The sequence below is a fragment of the Battus philenor genome, unplaced genomic scaffold (genome assembly GCF_028537555.1).
Source record: "Battus philenor isolate CCGP_79_NKW_IND1 unplaced genomic scaffold, ilBatPhil1.0.hap1 SCAF_2, whole genome shotgun sequence".
NCBI lineage: Eukaryota > Metazoa > Arthropoda > Insecta > Lepidoptera > Papilionidae > Battus > Battus philenor.
In genome coordinates, this window is record NW_027181682.1 from 9,754,495 (window position 1) to 9,781,908 (window position 27,414).

A 27,414-nucleotide genomic window follows, 5' to 3' on the forward strand; every position below is an offset into this window, starting at 1 on the left:
CGTAATAAACCCACACGTTTGTTATCAAATAGCGATTAATAGTTTCAAAATTTATTTTTAATCCCAATTTCAATTTGTATATTTTATTTTGTACTTGTCGATTAACTGTTTATTCCACACTAATTTCATTTATTTTTTTGTAAAAAAAAATAACTTCATTACTCCGTTTGACCGGGTTTTTGAAAAAATATTAATAGTATGTATCATATTAAACGATTTTTATTAATTATTGAATATGTCCTTAAATTTTCCATTTATCGCTGTTTGTTTTTTTATATGATTGTGCACGTTTTTCTAAGTACTCTATCTACAGTATATAAAAAAGAGTTGGGTGTAAATAATAGTATGCGTAGTCGTATATTGGTCGAACGATGAACGTGAAATGATAAATGAAGAATTATAACTTACAGAGTGCAGCTTCAATTAGCCGATGTGGGAGGCTTCTCGGGGCAGCGGCGGCCGCCATCTAGCGGGCGTCGGCGCCGCCCACCACCCGCCTCGGGCCCCGGCCGCGGCCTCATGTCACTTATGAATATGAGGCGTTATGATTATGAAAATATGCCCCGCCCTGGATATGGAATATGGAGGAGGGGGATTGAGTGAGCGCGTGCGAATGGGCGAAGTTTGATTTATGAGCCGGGCGCGGCCCCGCCTCCCTGTCATAACCGCGTACCTGGTGCGCGCGCGCGCCCGGCCGCCGCCTCCGCCCGCCGCCGCCTCGCGCTCAGTCCCGCTTCAGATGGCGAGTGGTGCGGCCGCCAGTCCGCAGCCGCAGCCGTACCGTAGCCCGCGCCCCGACCGACCCGAGTAACCGCCGCGAGTGAACGCAGCTCGTAACCGCGCCGCCAGCCGCGCGAGCTGCTATGCGCCGGCGGTGAGCTGCCAGCGCCGCACGACACTCGCCATGCCGCGCGTCAAGCCCGCCTGCGTCCGCCGCGTCTCCATCGGTACTTACTCCTCTCATATACACACCTGTGAATAGTTCTCAAATCACCGAAACGTCCGTCTGTCCCGACAATGGTACAGTTCGCCACCATAAAGTTTGCTATACACCAAAAAGTGGCCAATAAAATTCGCCAGCGGCGCGGTGAGTAAACAGTGCAGTGAATTCCCCAGCGTGTTCTCGTGACTCTGGTCCATCATGTTAACATCGGTGACAACAATCTGCCAAAACAAACTCGTAACTCAAATTTCGTGTTTAAAATTAATCGACATCAGTAAATTTCACATAAAGCATTGGTTTATTTCAACACAATATAAAATTTCAGTTACACTTTATTGAGACATTAGCTCAACAATTTTCAAAAGAAAGTTCATGAAAAATAATTTATTTTCTCTGAATGAATCCAAAGCAGAAGCAAACGCTCTTCTATTTAAATGTTGTAAAACAAGTTTTTTATACCATATATTATAGCAATCATAGCTAGAAAAATAGAAACGTTCAGAAATATGTACGCTCTATGACCTGTATAAATAAGCTAAATTCAAATTTATGACACGGTCATCGATAAGGAAGTATTTTTAACGACGTTTGGTTAAAACTAATGTTACTCCTTTTGTTTACACATTCTATAATCTTGACTATTCAAGGATTCTTAATAAATAAATTACATTTATAAATAAATAATAACATTTTATTATTGTAATAATCGATGTTTTTAAACCAATTCAACGGTAAATAAATCTAGCTGTATCTCCGATAATTTGTGTTCTAATTTAATAATTTCAATTCTTTCTTAACCGATATTTATAAAAATAGCTTTTTAACCAGGTTTTTAATTAAGTAGAGAAGCATTCTTGCTTATTAAAATAAATAAATCATTCGGGTCGCAAAAGTCACTTTGCCTATTTAGTGTTAAAGCTCCCAGATAAATAAATTAAACATGTATGTATAAGGTAAATATGTTTTTGCATACATCGTGTTGAGGTGAACATTCCGCTTTGTAGATTCTTGCCTTTTAACGTTTCACTTCGTAATCGATTCTTGAATTAAAAAATTAAGACCTATCGGACGCATTAAGATGTTTAAATGCAAGTTTTTATGACCCACGCATCTAAATTGAAATGCAAATGCCGGAAGGAATAAACGTGAAATTCTTTCGCACTGTCCGTGTTGCTAAAACGTGAGTCTTCATTTGTACATAAGAATTTATAACAAATTATTTACATCGTGAAACTTAATGTGATATGTTTATTTAAGAGTGATGTAAATCTTTGACTAGACGTCTTCGATTATAATTGATTATCGAACGAGCTGCTATTAAAATAAAGATTGTATTCGTTTAACCGAGAGCTTTGTGTTTGACACATTTCGATAAAGGCCTTAAGTGGCTTTATGTTATGGAATGACGGGCCGTCAAATTTTATTAATCTTACGCTCCGCTCTTTTATGACTGCTCTATAAATTTTTAAGCGACGTTTTATCTGGCAACGATTGAAATGGCCCGCCTAATCATATTCTCTATGAAATACATTAGAGTAGTCACTATTTGTTTGTTCTGATACTCGATGACAAAAAAAAACTCGTTAATGATCCGGTTCGCTTCGTACCGAAAATGAAATATTGATGTCTATGCATATTGCGTCCATTTGCCTTGAATGATGAATAATAATTACTATTGATGTTTAAATTATAGACTTTCTGTAAGTGGATTAATTGCTTACTTTAAAATTAAGAAGTCGAAATATTTTAATGACATTTATATTTATTGGCAACGAAAGAATATGAAAATTACACAGTTACAATATAATGAAACTTGTTGCTTGAACATATCGCCTTATCTAAGCTTTTTTTAACTAATTGATATTAGAAAGGGACAGCTTGCGACGTTTATTATTGGTTTAATTACGAGTTCGTCGATCTGGTAGTGGTCTGGTCACTTCTTCTTGTGGTTATACCTTCTTCTCAAACGAAACACTGCATTTTTTACTAATTGATATTGAAAAAAAATAGCTGACGTGTACTTTTAGTTAATTTGCGAGTTTCTCGATGTGTGGTTCGTCCTCTTGTTCTACGTCTCACACTTTTAAAGATACTGTGTTTCGTATAGTCAGAAAAAGAGTTTTAAGAACCAATTATTGGTTAACTATTCAATATGAAACACGATGTGCTACGGGCTCACGATGCTTACAATAGTCGTGTGATTGCAATTAGTATCTAAGCGTCTTATAGAATCGGAATGCAGTCCTTACTTATAAATATTTAGACGGTTACTGAAGCATTGATTGCCGTTGCATTGTACGGCTGGTGTTGTGTATGGTTTTTTGCTCGCCCCGGCGGCGCGACACTGCAAGCCGCTGGTCTTTTGAGTCCGCCGCTACCCACAGGACACGGTTCCAGCCGCAGTCAAATTGCGACTAATCCTTCTTCTTGCGGCTAAATACATAAACGCCCCGGTGCACGCGCACAACAAGACACAATCATCCCGGATTATGACAAACACTTTGTGTCGCAGCTCACTTGTCCGCTCGTTTCCGCGTAAACAACAAAAATAGTGAAAAAAGGGAGCCATTAACATAACTCCGTCGTGATTTTACTTTTAAATGCGCCGTCGAATTCTTCGCCCATATTTCAATATAAAAGATTACACCCAGCCAAAATATACACGGTGAAAGTCGAAAAATCATAGCGATAAGGAAATTTATTCGTCAACGCAGCGGACGTTTTTAATAACCCAATTAAAATATCATAAAGATAAATTCCATGTGAAACAAAGTTTAATAATAACTATTCAGCATTCCCGGTACACTGCCCGGTGTATCACCGTGGCGTTCTAAGCGTGATACATCTATCTTAACACTTTGAAGAAGAAATTTGATTAATATTAATAAATCGGTAGATTCTTAACAAGGTTTTCTGTAATAAACGAAAGGTCATTCTCTTTTAGTAACATATCCCTAGTATATTCATAACACATTCACATCATAACATATCTATATCCATGTGAAATAATTATCTACTGATTAAATATTAATTCAATCGCCTCTCTAAGCTTAAATTTAAACTAAAAACTTATGCTTAAACAAATCTAATCGACCTAATGGAGATAGCTCGAGCACCAAACACAAGTTTTAGGTGCTTGAATTTTAAAAATATTTGTTCTCGTTGACGATACGCGTGTCGTTCTTGTTACTAAATTAATTTAAATTACAAAATGACGAAATAAAACAAACAGCAAAGCGCCACGATCTTTGAATTATAACAATGGATGATTAGTCGCGTACCCATACCAAAGGTCAAATAGATTTCCGTCACTATGAATTTAATATAATAGCTAATAAGTAAACATTCAATGTACATGACGTCCATTAAAATAATATATTTACGCCCAATAAATGGTTCTCATCGGCCGCCCTGGAACTAACGAACACATCACTCTCTGTCCGAATGTTATTTTTAAAAACCCAATGACGGAATTAATCTTCGATATTTCTTATTTACAATATTTGTCATTTGTTTTTACACAATTCCATTTTTTTTCTTTTTAATTCCCTCGACGGTCTGTTGCGTCATATAAATTGGTATATCGTGAATTAAAGAAAAACACTCATCGTTTTAAAATAAAGAAAAAACGTACACCTGATGAGTTAGTAATAAAGAAGCCGTCACAGATGAAAAATTAAAAAATAAAAACTATGCTTTCTCTTGTGCACGTAGTACAAAAACATTGACATTCAATTATTTTAATGAAAGCTATCTTTAAAATAGCAGTTCTCTGCGACTTTGTTTTTACAACATGCTGCGCACACAGCGGCAATTTATTTATTCGGTCGTATTGATATTGACCACACATAAAAACGCAACTATGCTTATATTAATACACAATTAAAAATAATGATCTGCTCAAGCACGTTGCATTGGAATAATCGAAATTAAATACTCATATTTCATTTGGTTCGCTTGTCAGAAAACAAATATCTTTAAAAATACTGATGTAACAGTTAATTTTTCACAATACCAACTGAAATAAAATTTTGTATCCTTTGAAAAGAATAAAGTTGTTATTTTAATATTCCATTATATAAATAATGGTCGAATCAAAAAAAAAACAATTATATCGTCGAGCGGTTTAAACCTGATACATTTTTTCTGTGAAATTAACGGGCAGGTTTGCTGGTTGTTTTATTTATAAAATAAGTATTTATTTATTTATCTTCTCTCCATTTGAATTTTGCCAAGTTGCCTTATTGGGATAACTCACCGCCTTTCGAAGAGCTCACATGAAAGTGTGCTTGCATCCGAGACAGAGATTCTTAAATGCAAGCGTTTACTTTATTTTAATATGTGGACACTAACAATGTATTTACTGGATGGTTGGTTATTAGATGTAAACGTTTTAAAGAAGTGAACGAATAAGGTATTTGTCCCTGTCCAAAAACCAATGGTTTCGGATATACTAAATTATGTTATGATTATAAAGAAAGAAAGCGTTTTCCAAATTAGAATATTACAGTAGATTATTGTTTACTATCCTATTCCTGCAGACTCAACAAAAAAAAATTAATGTAACATATTACAGAGTGATCACCTTATACAGAGTGATCGGAAATAAGTGTAAGAGTCTTAAATCCAATCGAGTCTTAAATTCACATAACCGGTTTTATCGGTTATGTCAGAAGACATATTTATTTCTAGAAAACTTACAGTTCAATACATCCTTCTTTAAATATCATTGAGCTGTTCAAAAATGGTTCATACATACAATGCCAAACGTCAAATGCCAAAACCCAAATAGGTATCTACGGATACGACTACCTATGTTGACAAAAACCGGTGCGGCAAAAACCGATTGTCCGCTCTACACGTTGACTACACGAGTTCCATTAAACGATGATATCGCGCATTTCTTGTACGTACTTTAATAGGTACTAAATAGAAATAGCATACCCTTAGTTCTTACAACAAACAAAAACTCTAATTGTTTGTAAAGAATAATTGGCGTGTAAATATGAGAAATTCTAGTGATCGCGCGAGGCACGCAACAATGGACCAGAATAATGTTCGAAAATTGAAAACATTGACTTCCGATCGCAGGTTATAATAAATTCATCTAAACTTCCGAACGTTTAATTGACGGTTAATGGTATTTCACGTGATATTAGAACTAAACTATCGCTGGCATTGACCAAGGATCAACAAGAAAAGAGCAAAGTGAAAAAAAGCGGAGAGTTGCGTGATGTTTCAGATTTTCACAATTGATCACTTTTGCAGTACATAAAATGTACCTAATCAAATATTTAAATCTATTTTGAATTTACAATCATTTTTTATTGTAAATATAGACGGAAAAGGCTTGTAGTAATGCCTCATTATGCTTTTTTTCAATCAGTATCTTCCAGTTCTCCTGTATCTTGAAATGAGATTATATTGTAACATATTAATTATCATCATCACTATTTTGTCATCATCATCATTTAGTCGTCCATTTCCAAAAGCATCGGTCAGAAGCGCTCCTCTTCCAAATCTTCCATCCACCTTGCGGGTGGACGTCTTATTCTGCGCCTGCCAGTCTACGGCTTCCACTCCAGAACATTAAGGCCCCTACTTTAATTCATTTCCGGATCTCCTCATTTTTTTTCCGGGCATATCCCACCCCGTGGCACAAAAAAGATTAAGCTTCGCCAAAAATGAAGAGCTATAAAAATGTTAGTAAATAGATTTGCACTAAAAGTATTAATTTCAATATGCATTTTTTCTCCGTTTCACTCGTATATCTTCCAAGTCAACAGCCCGCTTCGCAAGAATGAAAAATGACGGCTGAGCTGACGATAATTATGGGTATCGACACCATATCTGGCGTTTCGGCAAAAAATAGTTTTTCTATAGAAAAATGCGGTTACGTCTCAGTAGTGGTCCGAGCCGCGACGACCGGAAAGGCTTAAAAAAACGACACTTTCATACTAATAAGTCAGCGCGTCTGTTAACTAGTCGCATTTACATAGCCGCGCTTGGGCAGGTGCATGTCGCGGTACTGTCAAAATCAATTCGAACCTGTCGAAATCATTGCCACACCTGCACCTAGTCTTACTACGTTTCTTAGAGTCTATATAAATAAAAATTAAGAAGATGCGGAACGACCTTTTTAAGGTTATTGGAAGACGCTGAATACAAACCGCTTCCAACCAGTCCTATTGAAAAGCAGTGGGGAAGACTTATATCCAGTAGTGGAGAACCTAAGACTGAAATATCGATGATGATGAAGATGGTGATGGTTAATAGGTTACAAAGAAATAAACATCCAAAATGGAATAATGTTCTGGAAAATCGTTACGGCGTTTAATCTCTGATCCGTCAATAATTAAAAAAGTAAATAAAGATTTCAACATTTATTAAGACCAAAGTAGAAATTTGTTTATTATATATCCAGCAGTGATGTCCTATGACGAAAATGATGATGATGATGATGTTCTAAAAAAGGAATCGCAAAATGTGTTACTGAGCACAAAATTCGAGAAAGGTTCGACCAAGTCGATTAATTTTTTAAATATCATCGTTAAAGCATTATGAATGTTTTTATTTATAGAAAAATTGCAAGAAAAATTCTTTAAAAAATTTCTTTTTCGCATATAATCTTGAGATTAAATTGAAATATCAGTCTCTTTGTAGCGCGAAGCATTAAAAGTTTTTATAATTTAACCTAAGTAATGATTTTAATATATTTCAAAATAGTCCACTTTATAAGTTTAGCATCTATATAACCATTAAAAAGGAGTGTTGTCACAATGTTTTCCATTGCAACCACCGGTTCTTCGGCATCTTGTAAACCTTTTTTCACGAAGTTTATCTAAAAATAAATTTTTATAATAAATGCAAATCTCAAATCTCACAAGACGAGGTCGAGACTTCCCGACAATTTCACGCAACTTTGTCCTTATGACTCGGCTGCGTGGACATTGATCTCAAACTTTTTCTAAAACAACAAATTAACGCAAGTGTATCATTTAACTATTTAACCATGTTGTTGCATATGGCCATTTTGACGTAAAAACGGGGCGATCGTCTTTTTCAATTCTTATTCCTTCTCTCTTCATTTTTGTTAGCAACAACTAAAGGAAACATTCACAGTGAAGATTATCTCTCGATTTGAACATCATAATAATAGATTTAAGTTCCTTCGGTCGTGACAATGTCAAATACAGCATTTGAGGCACGATTGAGAAATTTCATTTTATAGAAAAAACCCTTTTTTTTTCAACATTATTATCCTTAAAGCCCGGGTATGGAATGATCTAACGACTTCCTTATTCCCAGGTAATTATGATATTTACTTATATACTCCGCTTGCTTCATCTTCGACCATGTCGTCGCGTTCCATCAAGCGAGTTGGTGGTAAAAGGCGGACAAGTAAGCGATAAAGCTTGATGTCAAACAATTTGAATATACCATACATTGGTATGGCCCAAGCTCCCTCGCAGCATATCACGGAGAATATTATTATAACCATGATTGAACTGGTTAAAGCAATGTTAAATATATAGTATCACTGGATGCAACTCCATAACTAAAAGCTAAATGAATTCTATCATGACTTAGTCGCTGAAACGTAATTTTTAAGTTATAAGGATGTAATATAAGTGAAGAAATGAGTAGGGTTACATTGTCGCATATAATATTTTTTTCATTTTAAATTTAAACCGGTCAGCTAAAAAATCTTTCAATATTACCAACGTACAATTAAAGAAAAATATATTTATTAATATTTTGCAGTGTGAATTAATATCTTCATTCTTCAATCTGATCTATAACGTCAGGGTTTGTTTGCAGTGAATAATTGTAATTACATTTTGGCTTCCTCTGGAAGCAAGATATACCTAATAAAAGATATATTCACAACCAATGTATAGAGTATATTATTCTGTTGACCTGTTGTTGATGGGTTTTTATGTTTTCGAACACTTTTAAATTACAAAAAAAAGATAATGCAACACGTAAGCATTATTTAGAAGTATTAGTATTATATATTATAATATAATAAGTAAAATATTTTTAGATTTTTTAAAATCGCAGATGTCAAATTTTGCATTTTTAAAATCGGTCCTACTATACACTTTATATTTAATTACAAAGACATGCAAAATAATTTATAGATTAATGATTGAGAAATTTATTTCAAAATATTCAAATGATCTTTTATTACCACCAAATTCCGAAAAGGATTCAAAAACGTCGTCGAGATGTGGTTATAACAAATATTTATGTCTTTCACTTAAGCTGCGATAACAGAATTGAAGATTTCGGAGGGCTTCGATCCTTGATATATTATATAGTACTTTATAATTAATCTTTCTTACACGTTTGTTAAAAAAATTCTGGCGCCGACTTCGTGACAAAAATAATCACAAGTTATAAAAGTTATTTGGACATCAGCACGCTCCAGGGTTTTTAATTGAAGTTTATATCAACAATCGTAAACAAAAGTCCTTTATTATGCTTAGCCAAATTTTAGTTGTAAAATTAATGATATAATGAATATATATATTTAAGTTTTAGACGATAATTATAATCGTCATTACACCGGTAGGATGGAGATCTCCCCCATAGATATCCAATTAAACCATTTCCATTAACATGGCCATCTGTTCCTCGTTGCGCTTGTGAGTCAGTTTTCTCAACTTAGAACCTGAAGATCCTAACGACAGTCTGATCTGCACACTATACAGCCTGCCTATTACTATTTCTACTTACCAAACCATTAAGTCGGTTACTTGTGTTGGCCTTCGAATCTTCTCATTCCGAATTCGACTTTGCAGAGAAATCCTAGCATAGCCCTCTCAATGGCTCAATGAGCTCTATGAGCTTGACAATAAGGTTGAAAGATAAGCTCATTAAAATGCTCAACTTAATATACAACGAAAGTATTTATTTTTTATTAATTTTGCGTTAAATATTGGTATATTTATTATAATTTATTTATATATCAATCTCTAGTGATAAAATAGCCGAAAACTTAAACTGCTATTTACAGCGCAGTTATAATTAGAAACCTCGTCTGTAGATAAATGTGTTATATAGATATAGATGCGTTGTAAAGACACCGAGTATTTTTCAAATTGTATACTATTTTAGAGACTTCATTACTAACAATTTTATGTTTAATACATCTGAAGAGAATTTCGGATATAATTATGACAAAAAATTATTTTTATAGATTCATCCGTATTCGTATTAGAAATTTCTTAATAAATGCTTTTCTAAATATAATTTATTACGTTTCATATATTCTATAAGACTACAATAGAATACTTTAAAAACTTCACCACAAATCGATTCATTTGAGTTTTTATTATATGTAAATTAAATGCTTTGCTAAAGATACTTTTTCATTATAAAAATATAATTAAAAACAATAATACAATTAACAAAGACTTTAATTTAATTTTAAAACAAACAACGAATTTAAACATATTTCGCAAAACTAATTGGACTCCATATTTTTGTTCTATAATAAAAGCAATATATTTTTAATGTTTGCCTTTAAAAGATCCATATTGATCTGCTATATAAATTTTTAAACATTTTTGTCTAACATTAAATCCCCATGGATAAATGGGAGAAAAGTTTCGTTCATTGGTGTTTTCAGAGTATCTTTATTATTTGTTTTATGGCTTTGCTTTTAGTCATATAATGAAAAGGGGAATAAATGAAGATAATAAGTAACACTATAATCTTTATATAAGCATAAGCAACAATTTTAGGTTACAAATGAAAACTTATGTTTTATTTGCCACACTGACTACTAGCGACATCTTTTGACGAATAGCGAAGACAAAGTTTTAATTTTTTACGTAAAACGTTACATTTGCGTTAACATTTAAAGTAATTAATGTTAATATTTTCTGAATTAAAATATGAGAACGACAATTTAAAGTATTCTAGACATTTTACTCATAATTCGAATACAACGTGATAATTAAAAAAGGCAAAACACGATTTCATTAACACGTATAAAACTTATTACGTGCTGTCAATATGAAATCCTAGAATTAGTTATTAGTTATTGGAACATTACGTAAACTCTAAGATGACATAGCATTGATTATAACATTTAAATGTAATCAATGCATATTGTGTATCACACAGTTAAAACTGTAACTAGTAACTTCTGTGAGTGAACTGTACACTTTAAAATATTCTATGAAGTCTTAAATTTTGTAACAATGATAAGTTTGAAATGTAAATAGTATGTTTTAAATTGAGACGTTATAGAGTTTAACATATAACATTATTGTTCTAGGTGAAAGTTCCGGTTCCTGTTCGGAAGAAGAAATAAGCAATGTCTTACCTGAAGAGGCGAGAGACCGGCCTGTGGCGCACATGTGCCCGCGCTGTCAGGAGCAATTTGAAAATCTTCATGATTTCTTGTATCACAAAAGACTCTGTGATGAGAAGGCAATTCAAATGGGCGAGGAGAGAATGCACTCGGACCCCGAGGAAATGGTCGTTTCAGGAGACGAAGAGATGGATGGGCCTAACAAACGATTAGAACAAGTACGAAGGCATCGCCAAGATGCTGAGAATAACAATAGCCTCGAGGACGGCGAGGCGGAAGTACCTGAAGCCGATGTACCGCCGGTCGGACTACCGTTCCCGGTTGCCGGTCACGTAACCCTGGAAGCTCTACAAAACACAAAAGTGGCTGTAGCTCAATTCGCCGCAACGGCAATGGCTAATAATGCAGATAATGAAGCAGCGTTACACGAGCTCGCAGTTTTACAAAGCACGTTGTTTACACTGCAACATCAACAAGTGTTTCAACTGCAATTAATCCGACAACTCCAAAATCAATTGTCACTAACGCGACGAAAAGATGATCAGCGTCAAAGCCCACCGCCTCACGAACCCGAGCCGATCATATCAGCACCGCCGGCCCGATCACCGTCTCCGCCTCGTCCGCCGCGGGAGCCATCTCCTCCTGTACCCACTCCTCCAACAAGCCAAAACTTGCCGTCGACCCATGGCCACCTCACACCTAAATCAGAACCGATCATCGTTCCCAAGCTCCCGACCTCGTCACCACCTATGATGACTCACCCGCCCTATAGCTCCATTTCGTCGTCGTTAGCATCTTCAATTATTACAAACAATGATCCACCGCCGTCCTTGAATGAGCCTAATACCCTCGAAATGCTTCAAAAACGGGCACAAGAAGTACTTGACAATGCTTCGCAAGGTTTACTAGCGAACAACTTGGCCGACGAACTGGCTTTTCGTAAATCCGGAAAAATGTCGCCGTATGATGGGAAATCTGGAGGACGCAACGAGCCATTTTTCAAACACCGCTGCCGATACTGTGGAAAAGTTTTCGGTAGTGACTCTGCGCTGCAAATCCACATTCGTTCACATACAGGTGAAAGACCTTTTAAGTGTAATGTTTGTGGATCTCGATTTACTACCAAAGGGAATTTAAAAGTTCATTTCCAAAGACACACTGCGAAATTTCCGCACGTGAAAATGAATCCAAATCCGATACCAGAACATTTGGATAAATACCATCCGCCGCTATTAGCACAGCTGTCGCCGGGGCCGATTCCTGGAATGCCACCTCATCCACTTCAATTCCCTCCAGGTGCTCCGGCACCTTTTCCGCCAAGCTTGCCGTTGTACAGACCGTCGCACCACGACTTACTACCGCCGCGTCCACTAGCCGATAAACCATTACCGCCCCACCCACTATTTGCAATGCGAGAAGAACAAGACGTTCCTGCTGATCTTAGCAAACCCTCCGCGCCTAGCCCCCCGCGCGCCCCCGACATGTTCAAATCTGAACCACAGGACGATGAGTGCCACCGCGAGTCGAGTTTTGAGGATAACGACCGAGTATCGCCAAAACGAGAACCCGAAGAGAATGACGCCGCTCACGACGCTGAGCAAGATCAGTACCCCTCCACATCTCCGTACGATGATTGCAGCATGGACTCGAAATATAGCAACGAAGATCAGATCGGCCGAGAGAGTCCACACGTGAAGCCCGATCCAGACCAACCGGAAAATCTCTCAAGTAAGAATTCATCGATATCTGGACCAATTTCAATAGCAACGGGACTTCGTACATTTCCTTCATATCCTTTATTTCCACAATCTCCTCCAAGCAGTGTTTCGTCCGGGAGTATTACACCATTTCACAATATTCCTCATCACGTTATTGAGCCGGACCTGGCTCGCGATCCTATATATTACAATTCCTTACTGCCACGGCCTGGAAGTAACGATAATTCATGGGAAAGTTTGATTGAAATAACTAAAACTTCTGAAACTACCAAATTGCAACAGTTAGTCGATAAAATAGATAATAAGGTTTCCGATCCTAACGAGTGTATAGTATGTCACCGAGTTCTATCGTGCAAGAGTGCCTTACAAATGCACTACCGAACGCACACTGGCGAACGACCATTTCGGTGTAAGCTCTGCGGTCGGGCATTTACAACTAAAGGCAATTTAAAGACCCATATGGGCGTGCATCGTATAAAACCTCCGTCGCAACTGTTGCATCAATGTCCAGTCTGTCACAAAAAGTTTTCAGACCCGACCATATTACAACACCACATACGACTTCACACCAGCGAGCGCGAGAGCGTTACTTACGATCCGGCCCGCAGTATAGACATGAATTATTTCCCCCAGTTCTGTAATTCTTCCGACGCCACTGAGTTTCACCCGTACCGAGCCGTCCTGCCCGCGATGTTTCCCACCCCGTCCACTCCCGGCGACCGACGGGCGGACTCCCGCGGGACCGACGACGAGAGCGGCCGGGACGGCCGTGAGCCCGCCACACGGGAGTTCGACGACGACTTACACATGAAGGATCGTCGAACTTCGCCGCTCTCCGTCTGCGCCTCGGCGTCCGAATGTGAAGTTAAAACCGTCACAACAATGGCTTCCCTCCCATCGGCGACAGGTTCGGAGAGCGGGCGCAGCGCGCGGGCCTCGCCGCCGTCTCCGTCGCTGTCCACGCTGTCGACGCCTCCGCGGCTGCCCCATCACTCGCCGCTGCCGTCACCGCCGACGCCTCTCGCCGCGCTCGGGGCTCTCGGTGGATCGCCCTTCAGCCCGCTCGGACTTGCGTTCCCCCCCGCAGGTATGCGATAGCGGGATCTTACTGCTTGTCCGCCCCGGTCGTCTCAGCATCCGTTCCTTCCACATTTGTCCTAACAATAAAAACTTGCCATAACCAATTTGCCGGGCACTTGATAACACGCTGAATGTATCCAATCTAAATGCATCCTCGCAAGACATTGCCTTGTCATCATTTCCATGAGAGCTTCCCGCGCTTTCGGACAATATCGGTGACATTGAACGGTGGATTTATTTGTATGCAGTGCGCGGCAACACCACGTGTAACATCTGCTACAAGACATTTGCCTGCAACTCGGCTTTGGAGATCCATTATCGCAGCCACACCAAGGAACGACCCTTTAAATGCACCGTCTGCGACCGCGGCTTCTCCACAAAGGTACGTTCCACAGAATTTAACTGTACCGAATAGTAAAACGCTTTCCACTGCGCACAAACACGAAATCCCTCTTGTTATATTAAACAGTGTTGAAATTATTATTTAATTAAACGACTAAACGCACCGCGAAGTCGGTATGTTATAGCTGCACGTGCCCCGATGCGTAGCACCGATTGAAAACGTTGGCACGTTGCCAATTTTTACTTTATTGTTACACAAATAGCGACTCGTAGGTACACTTTAACGGTGCTGTTTCTAATTGTCACACTCTTATACCGCAATAACAGAAAATTCGTTTGAATGCAACAAAAAAATAAATAAAAAAGCGGTATGCCACAACTGTGGAGACGGTTCGTTGGTGTTGTTTATGTATGCGCCGCTCCGAGTAATTTCCTGAGTAACACGCGACTTAAATCAAATGACATCACAGCTAACTCACAAGTTTGCCCGGCAAGTCGCAGGAAGCTGCGCGTTGCGAACTTGATGCTCTGGTTTCATTTCATCCAAGTTTCAGTGCATTAATTTTGCAAGCAGTAATTACAAGTCTCTAGTCGACGCCCCCAGTTCGCATTAGTTCAGCCGTTGTCTTCCGAGAAGCACATCCGACCCGCTGTCGGCTTGCCGAGTAATTGACGACCGACTTCTCTAGCTTCTTGGCTCGTTTGTTCTGATTTAATCAAAACCTTTTAAAACTTCTTTTCACCCATCGTATGGTATTATTAATTTAAAAATGGTTAAAATTTTCCAATGAAACTTTTTCTATTACGGCCTCAAACCTTTTAAAAAAAGTTTATTATTAGTTTAAATTTAAATGGTGAAATTTTAAGAAAAACACTAGTCATTAATATTAAACTTAAAATCAATAATAGTCTCTGTCTCATAAGATTATTTAAAAAAGTAATATATAATGATATACTCTGTAACGTGTTAATTAAAATAAATATTATGTATGTATAAATTATATCTTTTATTTATTATGGTAAACAGTTTTGATGTAGGCATAACTGTTATAATATTTTTCAATTACAAGAAAAAAACAAATGATTGTTGTGATCCAAAACATACAATCTTAATAGAATCTATACTGCAAAATGATTGGCTGTAGGTGTAAAAGCTTTAAAGGAGTGAGTGTATGTTTAGCGCATTCGTCAGCAAATACCTCTAGGGCTTTTACAAATTTTAACTATCACCGTGTATAAAGTGATCACTATAAACTAATCATCATAAATCAATCATAATTTTGAAAACACTTTCTCTTATTCTTCTATCATTACGTTATATATATTAGAATTTCTGAAATATTTATTTTTATTACTCATAAAAATATTAATTGACGGTAAATGAGATTTACGTTCAACTCTTTAAAGCTATTATATCTGTATCCAATCAGTCTGTATAATAACACGATACATTCCCACGAGTACACAAAAGTTGACAGCTGAAAGAACTTAATTTACAATCTAGCCTTTCAACTGTTTAAGATATGTGAAACAAATCGTTTCTGAAAGCAACATTAAAGCGGTTTACTACGAAATATTTCTGCCGTTACGATAAATTAATAAAAAAATGACTCGCGGTACTCGAACGCGAACAGCGCCGCTACTTATATTCATAATTTATATTTAAATAATAAAGCAATTTGAGGTCTACTTAAGGAAATTAATTCAATGTTATATTCAATAAATAAACGTTGTTAAAAGTGTTTTTATTTTTATGGTGATTCAAGTTTTATAAGCTGGGCCAATACTTGGAGTGAATAAAGCTGGCCATCGGCGCGCCACAGAAATGATAACTCATAAAAACAACGTGACGGAAAACGAACGGAATATTAATTCTTGTCGTAAAATATTTATTGCTTATAAATCCTTGAGCCTTTACCTACGCTCCGCGTCATAAAAAGATTATTTATGCTCGACAAAGTAACATTTTTCGTATATACGGAAAGTGTCCGTGCAGGGCTCTTATCAATAAAATATCGATTATTTATTGCGGCGCCGTTTTAAACCTCAAAGGAATTTCGGTTACTTCGTCAACAGCCGTCAACTGCTTAGACACAAAACATAAACTGTTACCCGCTACTAAGTAAAAATCTAAGTAAACTAGTTATGCCTCCAGAAGAATTAAACTGTAATGATGACCTTATTTGATTTGTAAAAGCAAACGTTTCTAACGGACATCGAAAAATAACAATTCATTAATCAGATAGTCCCGCTGATAATTGTTTATTATAAAAATTTAATAAATTGATGATAGTAAGAGTGTGTTTACATAATACATAAATGAAAACAATTTTAATGTTTTTTTATGAATATTACTTAAATAAAAAATAAATATATTAAAGTATCCAAGTAAATACAAACGTCAATAGGATACGTCATTGAGCAAACAAAAAACAAAGAATCTTTTGTAGATTAAAAAAGCATAATTGGACATAGAAAAAAGAAATAACAATTCCACGAAAAAAATTTAGCTATTACTTACATTGATCTCATATTTATAATGATTTTATTAAAAAATATCTAAGGGTTATAAAGTAAATTATATGCAAAGATTATTTCACTTCGTTATCTTATCAAATATATTAGGTATCGTTTTATAAGACGAGAAACCATGACATATAATTGTTAAAAAAGTTTTAATAAAAAAACTTCGTTAGACCTAGCTTAAAATCCCATTTTTCTATAATCAATTTAATTTTTACAAATAAACGAAAGTAAAGTGATAGAATAGATGAATAATTATTCTGATACAAAATTATACTCCACTTTTCGGCTATATAAACTAATGTCGCTAACTAAATACTAGTATTTTCATAATGTAATAATTTTTTTTATTTACTAATGACCAGAACCTATATAGTAGATAGTTAATTATACACAAATGCTTCGACCATAACCTAATACAACATACATGCATGGCAATAACATTGTTGCAGATAACATATGCGCAACAACCTATTTTATCATACTGCGAGATTTATTATTACTTTAGATTCAAGCTAACGAAAAGGTTGCAGCACGTATTCATAGCTTTGAAAGGTGTTCAAGTCGTGCTTATCCTTATCTCCTTAATTACACTCTTCATCTTACAAACGAGAAAGGTCAATAAATATTTTATATCTTCCTTTAAGCGCACGTAATAGGGCCGAGTACCGCATATTAGAATAAATCATTTCAGAAAGGTACAACTTATGTATAAATTGCAACGCAAATGTATCTACTGATTTATATAATATATGATTTCTTAAGTATTGTTCTCTGTGTATGACTAAATTGAAGCTCTCGCGATAACAAAAATTACTCGTAATTCAACATACAAAACTTTTGATATCATTATTTCACTGCGAAACCCCCTGCCTCCCCCAAAGATTACCAATAAAACCGTTTGGAAGCGGTCTGCACCTATTGTTCCGACGACCTTAATAAAGTCGTCTGTCCACCTTTTGTGTGGACGTCCTGCGCTGGGCTTACCGGTCCGAGGTTTCCACTCCAGAACCTTAGGGCACGCTATGTGGCCTGCCTACTGCCTTTCCGACTACCAATCTGCTGGGCTATGTCGTTACTTCCGTCCGTCTACGGATCTCTTCAACTTTTGACATGTTCCATGTTAATTAATAGTCTTATATTTATTTACATATTATATAGTTGTATTTATTCATATACTATTAGTGAATTAACGTATTTGCATTAGATAACAATTTTGTCATTCTCATATAACTTATTATATCCGTAGAATTATACGATTTGTGACACACGTGAACTAATCATTTACTTATCAAATCATTAGGTGTTATATATACGAAGTATTCTTTTCTGAGATTCACGCTGCAAAAAGCGTGCACGTAACTACGATGAGAGCAGCGGCAGTTCCTTATCGGTTGTAGTCGAATACTCGCTTACAAGCGCATTTAAAATTACAATAAATGTCGCCGACACCCGTGCGACCGACCGCGTCCGCCACGAAAGTTCAAACGCTATTCTTAAACTACACTGGGATACAAAAATAACGGGCCGCACAAAAAAAGAATTTGAATATCTTTTAAATATTTAAAATGAATTTCTTATACTTGCTAATATATTTTCTCATGTGTTGAAAACAATTCAACTTGTGACAACAATAAAGCATCGTACATTTTTGCGACAAAAAATGTCTTGTATTACATGATTTTTAGCACGCGGATTCAGGATCAGCAAGCATTAAATTCAATAATTCTGTAAAAGCCATTAAGGTAAACAGCTTCGAATATTAGTGAATATAATGAAGAGCCCATATAACTTCGTTTAAAACGATGTAGTGCGCTATCAATTTTAATACAATATTTACTACGTTTAAGCGTTGTTCACCTTATGTATTACTCTACACATGTAAGGTAGTTTGAAAGAGAAAACGTCTTCGATCATCTCCGATGATTGTCTACGAGAGCAAATTTTGGGCAGGGATTTGGTCAATCCGTGCACGTATTACCGACTTTTTAATTTACGCATTGATGAAATAAGTACAACGACAGTGCAAATTATTGTGAATAAAAGCCTACCACTATTGATTGACAACGGATTAAAACCTTTATTTTCGCAACGCACACGGTGTTGCTTTTCTTCTAGTATCTTATATACTCTCCACATTCAGTCTTGCATATTACGGCCAATTTGGAGTCATAAAAAGAAACTTCATTTGTTCGTTGCACTTTTCTCTAGTAAATCTGGCGACTTTATGTTCTCTGATAAGTTTTGAATTACTTCCTAAACTTTTGTAGCTTTACATCACTAAGCCATCGTTGAATCACGTGGTAGATTACATTGTTATGAGGAATTTCTAGTAGCTAGTTTTTCGGATCAGAACACCCGAGCGATGTCGACTTCTTAGCCAAAGATGAATAGGTTTTTCTATATAAATAGGCTTGTGAAAAACTTTTTTATCATTGTCTATCATTTTCAAGTCTTCTAATGTCGATCGTCTCCAGAGATTATATGAATAATTTCATGTGACTAGATAAAGATACTTTTATTCTTGTAGCTTTACACTGTCTCTTTTGTCTTATATTATATCATAATATCGTGAACAATAAGTAGTAAAAGCAATTCAATAAAATGTCTCAACGAAAAATCAAATTAAAACTGAAGCGTAAAAATTTAATTGTTCTGATGTTTTAAAATTTTAATTCAAAACTAAAAATACTCTGTGCTAATCATAGATCTAACTTATTACTTATGCGTGCAATATATTCACACAACTATAATTTTTCGAAATTTTTCTTAGTGACCTGATATTTTTGCAGCCAACGGTATAAAAACTTTTTGTTTTCTTCAAAACCTCACAAAAACAGCAATGTTTAAATCAATAACAAATTTATTTAAATATATTTCACCAAAGAAAATTTGACGCTTTGAGAAATGACTTACCTTATTTGGAAATAATAAATACATGTTATACTAATAAATACAGTCAACTAGCTATGATTTATGTAAATAAATTGTTTTGATATAAATGAAAAAAAGTAAAAATAAACCTGTCGTAATCAATAAAACGCATTAAAATGCGAACATTCTAAACGGCGCACAGAACAAGCACAATTGATGCTTAGAGAGAACTAAGTCTCATGAAAACCTGTTTCAGATGCCTACGTTAAAATATGTACGTTCACACATAAGGATAACTTGACTAGATGTATTCATTGTTAGTGTGAATGGACTTTTACGTGTATTTAATACGAAATTTCATTTATTATTGGAAAAGTCTTATCGCAGGCCAAGTTAAAAGATTGTGGCGTACTGTTAACATTAAAACCCCGTATAATCATCATAAAAACTATACTATAAAAGACTGAAAACTTGTCATCATGGCACAAGTCATCATCATACCAAATGACCCAAAAAAAAGTAATATCTTTTCGCCTAACGATATTTTTATAAATTAAAAACTATGTCACGTAGATATAATATGAAGGTTATGTTAATTTTAAAATATCCAAAAATTAAATTAATTTTAGTCAAAAATTAACCTCGTCCCGAAGAAAGATAAACAAATTTCAAATTATTCCCTGTTTTAAGTTTACTTAAATTTTAGTTACTTTAGAGAACATTTATTATTTATAATTTCTAACGCCGTCTCTCAATATTTTATGAATAATCTACAAAAAATAGTCAAAGAGCCACATGCGGCTGGTGACCCCTGTTCCAATATAATTTTGTTGACATAAAATATATTCTTGTAATTGTAGTTTCTGAACGGTGATCGTCGTTCCAATTCAATGTTGCGTAAAAGTCCACAGCTTGTCACAACTCCGCTCTTTTAAAATCAAATATGTCACTTTATCTTAAAGTGAGATTGTTTACTTCAGAAATAATTTATTTTACAAGCCTGTTGTGTGTTTTCCTTCAGTTATTTAAATTTTACACACATTAATTAAAACAATTAAAACTTGAATTAACGGTAATTGTTTTAAATCCTTTGACGGGTATAAAAAAAAACTTATTGCCGAATTGCACAGTGATACACATTTCTCACAAATAAAAAGTAAGGACAGATACATATCAAAATCAATAACCATATTTACTTCGGAGTGTACTTACATATCATTAAATTGCCCAATATGGAATTTTAATGTCGAATAAATTATATAAATAGGTAGAAAAGATAAGAAAATATCGACAATGCATATGAATCACCTACTTAATATCGAACTTCGAGTTACGTTTTGGTTATGACCTCAGCTATAATATTAATAAATCACAAACCTTATCTGTAACTTACAGAAATTTTAGTCAACTAATTATAATAATCATCAATTTCGTTGAGGTTATTTGAAAACATTGGGGAACTTTCATTTCGTCTTATGTAAAACATGATGAGTACTTCGGTGCTGTGATAAATCGTGTAATTAATACTAATTAGGAGTTTTTAAAGTCAAGAAACCATTATAAGCTTTTGATGCGGTTTTTAAAAACGTATACATATATGTATAAATGTATAACTATCTGTCCCCTGCTTGCTCGCATGGCCCACGCTGCATTTTGTTGGTATTATTTCATGAAATTTATTCTTTGCTAAAAATGTTCCAAATTTTATACATATAAGAGCTTAGGATGAAATTATGCAATTTTTAATGAAAGCCTCCTCAAACCTCGAAAGGATTTTCGAAAAATGCTAGCATAGCTGACCTTAACTCGGCAAAAAAAATTATTCCTACTAAATTTAAAGTTTCTAAGCCTAATGGTTTCGACGATAACGTGATGAATTAATACATGGGTAGAAATCGCCTGTATAAACAGGGCGATTGGTCATAGGTGTAAAAGCGTAAAAGGGGTGCATACATAGATCATATGCTATCAATTAATGTATAAAATATCAATGGTTTCAGAAATAATAAATAATGTAACTATAAAAAAAATATAGTATATATATAAATAAATACTATTATACCGAAATTACATACATATATACATTCTTAATCATATATCGACAGACCGAAACGTATAATTTTACATTCAACAAATTATATTCAATAATAACTTTTATCGTGTATTTTTAGTTAGTATAGTTATATAAAATAAAACTATTTGTGTGACATGTTGCTAACAGTTGATATTATGCCAAACACAGACCCCACTTACTAAGTACGGTGTGTGCGTGGAGCGTGTGTAAAACTTTCGCGTTTTTGTGGTTCCAGAGCAGTGGCGGCGGTTGCCAGTGCGGTAGGCGCGCACGCCCTCCCCGCCCGCCGCACGCCACTGCTTTGGACCTCTGGAACGCCTTCGTCTATCCGGTATGCGAGAGCGACGCCTGGGCGTGAACTCACAACATTAAACTAACACCTACACATGTACACAACACACAGTCGCGGGCGGTGGAAGGGATTATGCCTCGATTCGTTTCGATTATGCCTTGTCTCTCACTTCTACTAACATCTTCTCTGAAGATTTCTGTATAAAAACTCTTTCAATACTCTTCCGCCACCCATATAGCAGTTTAGATACAAAAAACATCGAATGCTTAAGACATATTATATTTTTCCCGTCCACCGCCCGCTTCGTGTGGCGTAGAATTGAGAGAAATATTAAATTTTGTTATTTATCCACTTGATTATCCGAGTAGAACTTTCTAAAATCCTTTCTCAGCTGACTTCGTCACGACGAAAGGTATACTCCTAAAAGAAAACAAGTTTCTAAGCCTTATGGTACCAGAAATATCGATAATCAATACATATGTGGGAATTTCATACATTTATATAGATAAATAAATATCCAAGTAATTAATTAAAACTTAAATTGAATTACACAAGTTTTGGTAATGTCACAATAAGTAAACATAGACTATTTTTATCTTCACCTTCATTTCGTTTTGTCGTATTCATTTAAAAATCTCAAGGATATTTTATTCAATATCACGCATAACTTAAAAGACAAACCCTATAAATGCTTACATCTTAATCATCAAAAATTTAATTACGTGTCAATAATAATGTAATTATTTTTCTACAGGGTAATATGAAGCAGCACATGTTGACGCACAAAATACGCGACATGCCGCCCGGCTTTGACAAGGGCAGTAACGGACCCAACGAGGAGACCCGTGACCCCAGCCCGGATAGGCGGTCGTCCCCAGACAAGATGGACCTGAAGAGGTCTCCGCCTGTTCACCCGCCTCCGCCTATGAATCACGCGCCCATCGACATGCCGCCTCTGCCTAAACGGCCAACCGGTAAGACCAAAGTTAACTTAAACCAGAATGGCACCTCGCTTGATTTGAAGACCTGTTTCAACTCCATATTCAACCAAGTATCTAATTAAATGAATTGTTTGTGGCTTCATTCGATTGCATATGGTATAAATACCTAAATACCCGTCGATCAGACTAGTCCGTAAAGCAATCATTACTATATTCAGCACTTCTTAATTTTTGTACTGATTATACTTGAGTGATTTATACCTGTATCAAGAATCATAATTGTGAATACGTGAAACATGTTCAATAAGCTTGGTGCACCTCGCCAAGTTAAAGTTAGACCATACTAAACAAAGATTAGATAACGACAAAGACCAAGGTCCAGATGATTAAAACTAATTTGATCAATAAAAAGATTAAAAAGAATATTACATTAAATTAAACGGCTAGGATCTAGTTATTATATCCTTTTCATACTCATGAAATTCAAGCAATTTATCAATTCTTTTGTTTTGTGTATCTATCATTTCTAAAGTTTTAAGCATCAATTTTGAATTTAAAAAGTTATAATACATAGTTCAGACTTTAGGTCCTAAAATGGAATGTACTAGGTTATGTCCTCGTTTGTAGGCAGTAGTAATGTAACGTAAAAAAATTGTGCCTGTCCTGGGTAGAAGTTATAACAAGAACGTAACCTATAAATTTTAACTACTGTGCTACACTTACGAATTTTAGACAAAGGACTATTTACTTGCAGTTCCAAGCACACCGACGCACCCACCGCCGTCCGCTTCTTCGAAGCACTTGTGCGGCGTGTGCCGTAAGAACTTCTCGTCGTCGTCCGCGCTACAGATTCATATGCGCACCCACACCGGCGACAAGCCCTTTCGTTGTGCTGTTTGCCAAAAGGCGTTTACCACCAAAGGAAATCTCAAGGTATACCGCTTTTTAAAAAATAATATTTCTTTATATGCAACGACATAGTCAAGGTCACGAGTTTCTGAAATTCCTTTCGCCACTTCTTCTCCCAGCGCCAACGCTTTCCGAAGATTTTATCACGATAGCTTTGCAATAGCCATCAACCAAGTCAAGTTTGGACCTTTCGAGTGCCCTTGAATGCCCTAAGAGCATATTGAGGGACAGCCCAAGCCGAGGTCCCTATCGAAAGCCTAGTGGCACAAGGGTTCTCGATAATATAATTATCTTTCTCGATAATAACCTTATTACGTGGAACGCCCTCCGAAGCTATATAAGAGCCGGGAAGCCCACATTGGATGTAATTATATAAAGCTGGGCAGGAATCAAGATGCAACCATCATCATTTGTAAATCTGCAAACTGTATATAAACTTAACGGTGTAAATACTTAAAGGGGCGTTTATTGAACAGGTGCATATGGGCACACACATGTGGAGTGGAGGCGCATCGCGTCGTGGGCGACGCATGTCGTTAGAGCTACCGCCGCGCCCGCTACACGAGCCACACGACCTGTTACGTCGCCCGGACCTTTTCTACCCCTATCTACATGCGCCTTTCCTCAACGGCATGCAGCAGAAGGTAAACAAGAAATGATGTATATTTTTTCTACAGTTTATTGACGTAAAGAACGCAGGTAATCATCATTGTACGCCGACTTAGTTTGCCGAAACAACGGTTAACTTGACCCGTAGACAATGACGAGTGTGCATGTGCATTCACCTGCTCACTGTGAGATTGGTACTAACTAGGAACAATTTAATTTGGTCCTTGATTAGGCCGACGGACAATGATTTTTACTTACAATGCATTTTTGTGTGAACTGACAGTACATAGGTATATGTATTATATAAAAGGTATATACAAAAAAAATTACAGCGTTCTTTAAGAATATATCTTTTAAGACGACAGATGTTTTCTTTAAATTTCTAGCTAATGAATAAATAAATGAAAAACAATTAAGAGTATAGGAGCCAAGGTTTTAGTGCGATTTTATAGTTTTATAATGATATTACGAAGAGAACATTTTATAATAATAAAAATAACACGTTAATTCCCTTCATAAATCAACACTTTATATGTTCATTGGTAAAATTGTCATAAATGACCTACTACTGATTATTATTACCATTAACAATAAAAAATAATTATATGTTTGATTTAATGCCGTTACACTGTTATTTTGTAAATAAATATTACAATAAGCTGTTATAATGTTTACAGCTGAATGAGATATCAGTGATACAGCAGAACGCCGGGCAAAATGGAGTCGCTGGAAAGTTTCCTGGACTACTAGGATTCGGTGCATTTGGAGGTGGTCGACCGGGCGCCGCGTCACCGCTAGAGAGACCGCCTTCGTTGGAGGGCAGCGACGAGCGACAAGCGGCGATGCGCGAGCTGGCAGAACGTGGCAGGGAGCTGGCTGAAAGAAGTCGACAAATGCGCGAAGAAAGCGAACACTACCGCTCCCCGCCCGCCCACGCGCCACATCAACCGCCCTCCGCGCAGCCATCCCCACCCACACCTCATCACCCTCACCCGCATCCCCTTGCTTCCCTCCCACCTCCTGCCCGTACCGAAGGACTCACTGTCTAATGGTCTGAAATTCAAAATTCGATACACATTCCATTATACTACAACATCAAACATTAGAGGGCTACTCAACTGAGAGCTAGCAGTGCGGGGACATGGGAATCGTCCACGAGTGCGTCGCCATAGCAGTGACATATTCATATTCATGTACAAAATGTAGTAGTACGTAAAAACAAGGACTGATAATGATACGAGGCGAGTGTCAGTGTGTAGCGTAAAAAGGGCTAAGTATAGCGCAATGTAACAAGTTGTTATTCCACGTGTTATAATGCCTAGTATTAATATATAAGTAACTTATACGCACGAGTACGGGCCTGGGGCAATCGGGGGCTCGTGTGAGTCCCACGTTTATGTCATTACTCTGTGATAATGCACTTTCAATGGCTGCATTTAGCAGACCCGGTATGTCGCGGAATAAATGTCGGTTATCGTAGCACCGAATGCAGCCTTATGTGCTAACACATCAAAAGTAATTATAAATTATCCCAAAAATTAATTTCATAATTCTATCTATATTTAAATGTATATAAAATGTATGATAGTAGCAACGAAACAAATAGTTAAAATACACAGAATAAAAGAAATTAATTTTTTATTTATACATTGCAACTGGGGTGCGATATGCATGATTTCCATCTTGTACCACATTCCAAGCTATTTCATCACCTTTTGGAACCGAACTCAGCAGTTACATGTTAAATTACAAATTACAGTAGTGTAAAAAATTATCTTTGCAATGTATCTTTAATTTGAAGTTGAAAAGATTGATTTTTATGTATACAGATGAAACTATTGTCACCTTAGATATTCAAGTACTTTAATGATTGTAACAGAGGTTAATGACATATTCATATCATGTAAATTAAAGAAGTATTTGCATTTGAGGTCTACATAGTTATAAGTATTTAGAGTCATAGCTATAATATGCTTTAGAATACTTCAACATATCTTTGTAAAAAAAGTGAGCAACTGGTGTGGACAGACTTTAAACATTTATAGATACTCTAAGAAAATATTCGCAAGCACTGTCATAACCAACAGACTGTTAAAACCGTTTCCAACAACACTCTTTTCCAAATATGCATTTTATCGATGCTTACGAATATTAATTGTCGATAATTGAATATAAATCAAGTTTATACTCACTTTCGTTCACAGAGAACGAATTTAAAATAAATGTTTTATATTCTCAAAGCCTAGGCATCGGTGTAGAATTGTCCTAATAAATTATTTATTAAATCATAAATCATGCATACACTCTTAGTATTAAAGGAACGCTTGTGGGGCGATAGGCCACACACAACAATTTAGTTAACTAGAATAAATTCTCATAGCACCTTCAAGTTATTGATTTACAAGTTGCAAATAGACATAGCGTAGTATTAGTCATGAATATGATACGTCATGTCATGTCAGTATAAATAATCATTGTAAATTATTAAATGTTTATGTAAATGTCCAAAAAGTATTCAAATTATTTAAAAAACAATTATACTAATAATTCTTTTCTTTTTTGTTGTCCTTTACCCACCCCTCCTTTTTATGTTAAACATTTTCTCCATAAAACTGCAAATAAATCCGAAGTTCAAGAAATCTTTTAAAAAATAATAATGTCTTACATCAAACATTTCTAATGAAAAAAATACGTAAACTGTATATTTAATTATGCCATAATAAACAAGGAATAAAAGGTGTAACTGTAAATTATCACTGCAAGGCATAGGCTTCCCCATGAT

General features: G+C 35.9%; 1 protein-coding gene across 4 annotated transcripts; it reads left to right on the forward strand.

Moving 5' to 3' along the window:
* Positions 1–742: 742 nt before the first annotated feature.
* Positions 743–27,179, forward strand: salm (spalt major). Of its 4 annotated transcripts, none has more exons than XM_068764709.1 (9): positions 743–947; positions 11,235–12,998; positions 13,896–14,075; positions 14,317–14,450; positions 22,117–22,212; positions 22,928–23,147; positions 23,869–24,047; positions 24,500–24,667; positions 25,310–27,179. In XM_068764709.1, exons 1-9 carry the CDS (start codon positions 905–907, stop codon positions 25,679–25,681), a joined length of 3,156 nt encoding a protein of 1,051 aa, XP_068620810.1. In that variant the 5' UTR covers positions 743–904; the 3' UTR covers positions 25,682–27,179. The 4 variants fall into 4 exon arrangements, with proteins under 4 accessions (XP_068620810.1, XP_068620809.1, XP_068620811.1 ...); XM_068764708.1 differs by lacking the exon at positions 743–947 and adding an exon at positions 973–1,087; XM_068764710.1 differs by lacking the exons at positions 743–947; positions 22,117–22,212 and adding an exon at positions 974–1,087.
* Positions 27,180–27,414: the final 235 nt, after the last annotated feature.

What these genes read in the sequence shown, in the direction of transcription:
- salm (XM_068764708.1), top strand. Translation starts at nt 1,018, where the DNA reads ATGGTACAGTTCGCCACCATAAAGTTTGCTATACACCAAAAAGTGGCC. An exon ending in TAAAATTCGCCAGCGGCGCG is followed by an intron (nt 1,088 to 11,234) that starts GTGAGTAAACAG and finishes TTATTGTTCTAG; the next exon opens with GTGAAAGTTCCGGTTCCTGT. An exon ending in GGAACGCCTTCGTCTATCCG is followed by an intron (nt 22,213 to 22,927) that starts GTATGCGAGAGC and finishes ATTTTTCTACAG; the next exon opens with GGTAATATGAAGCAGCACAT.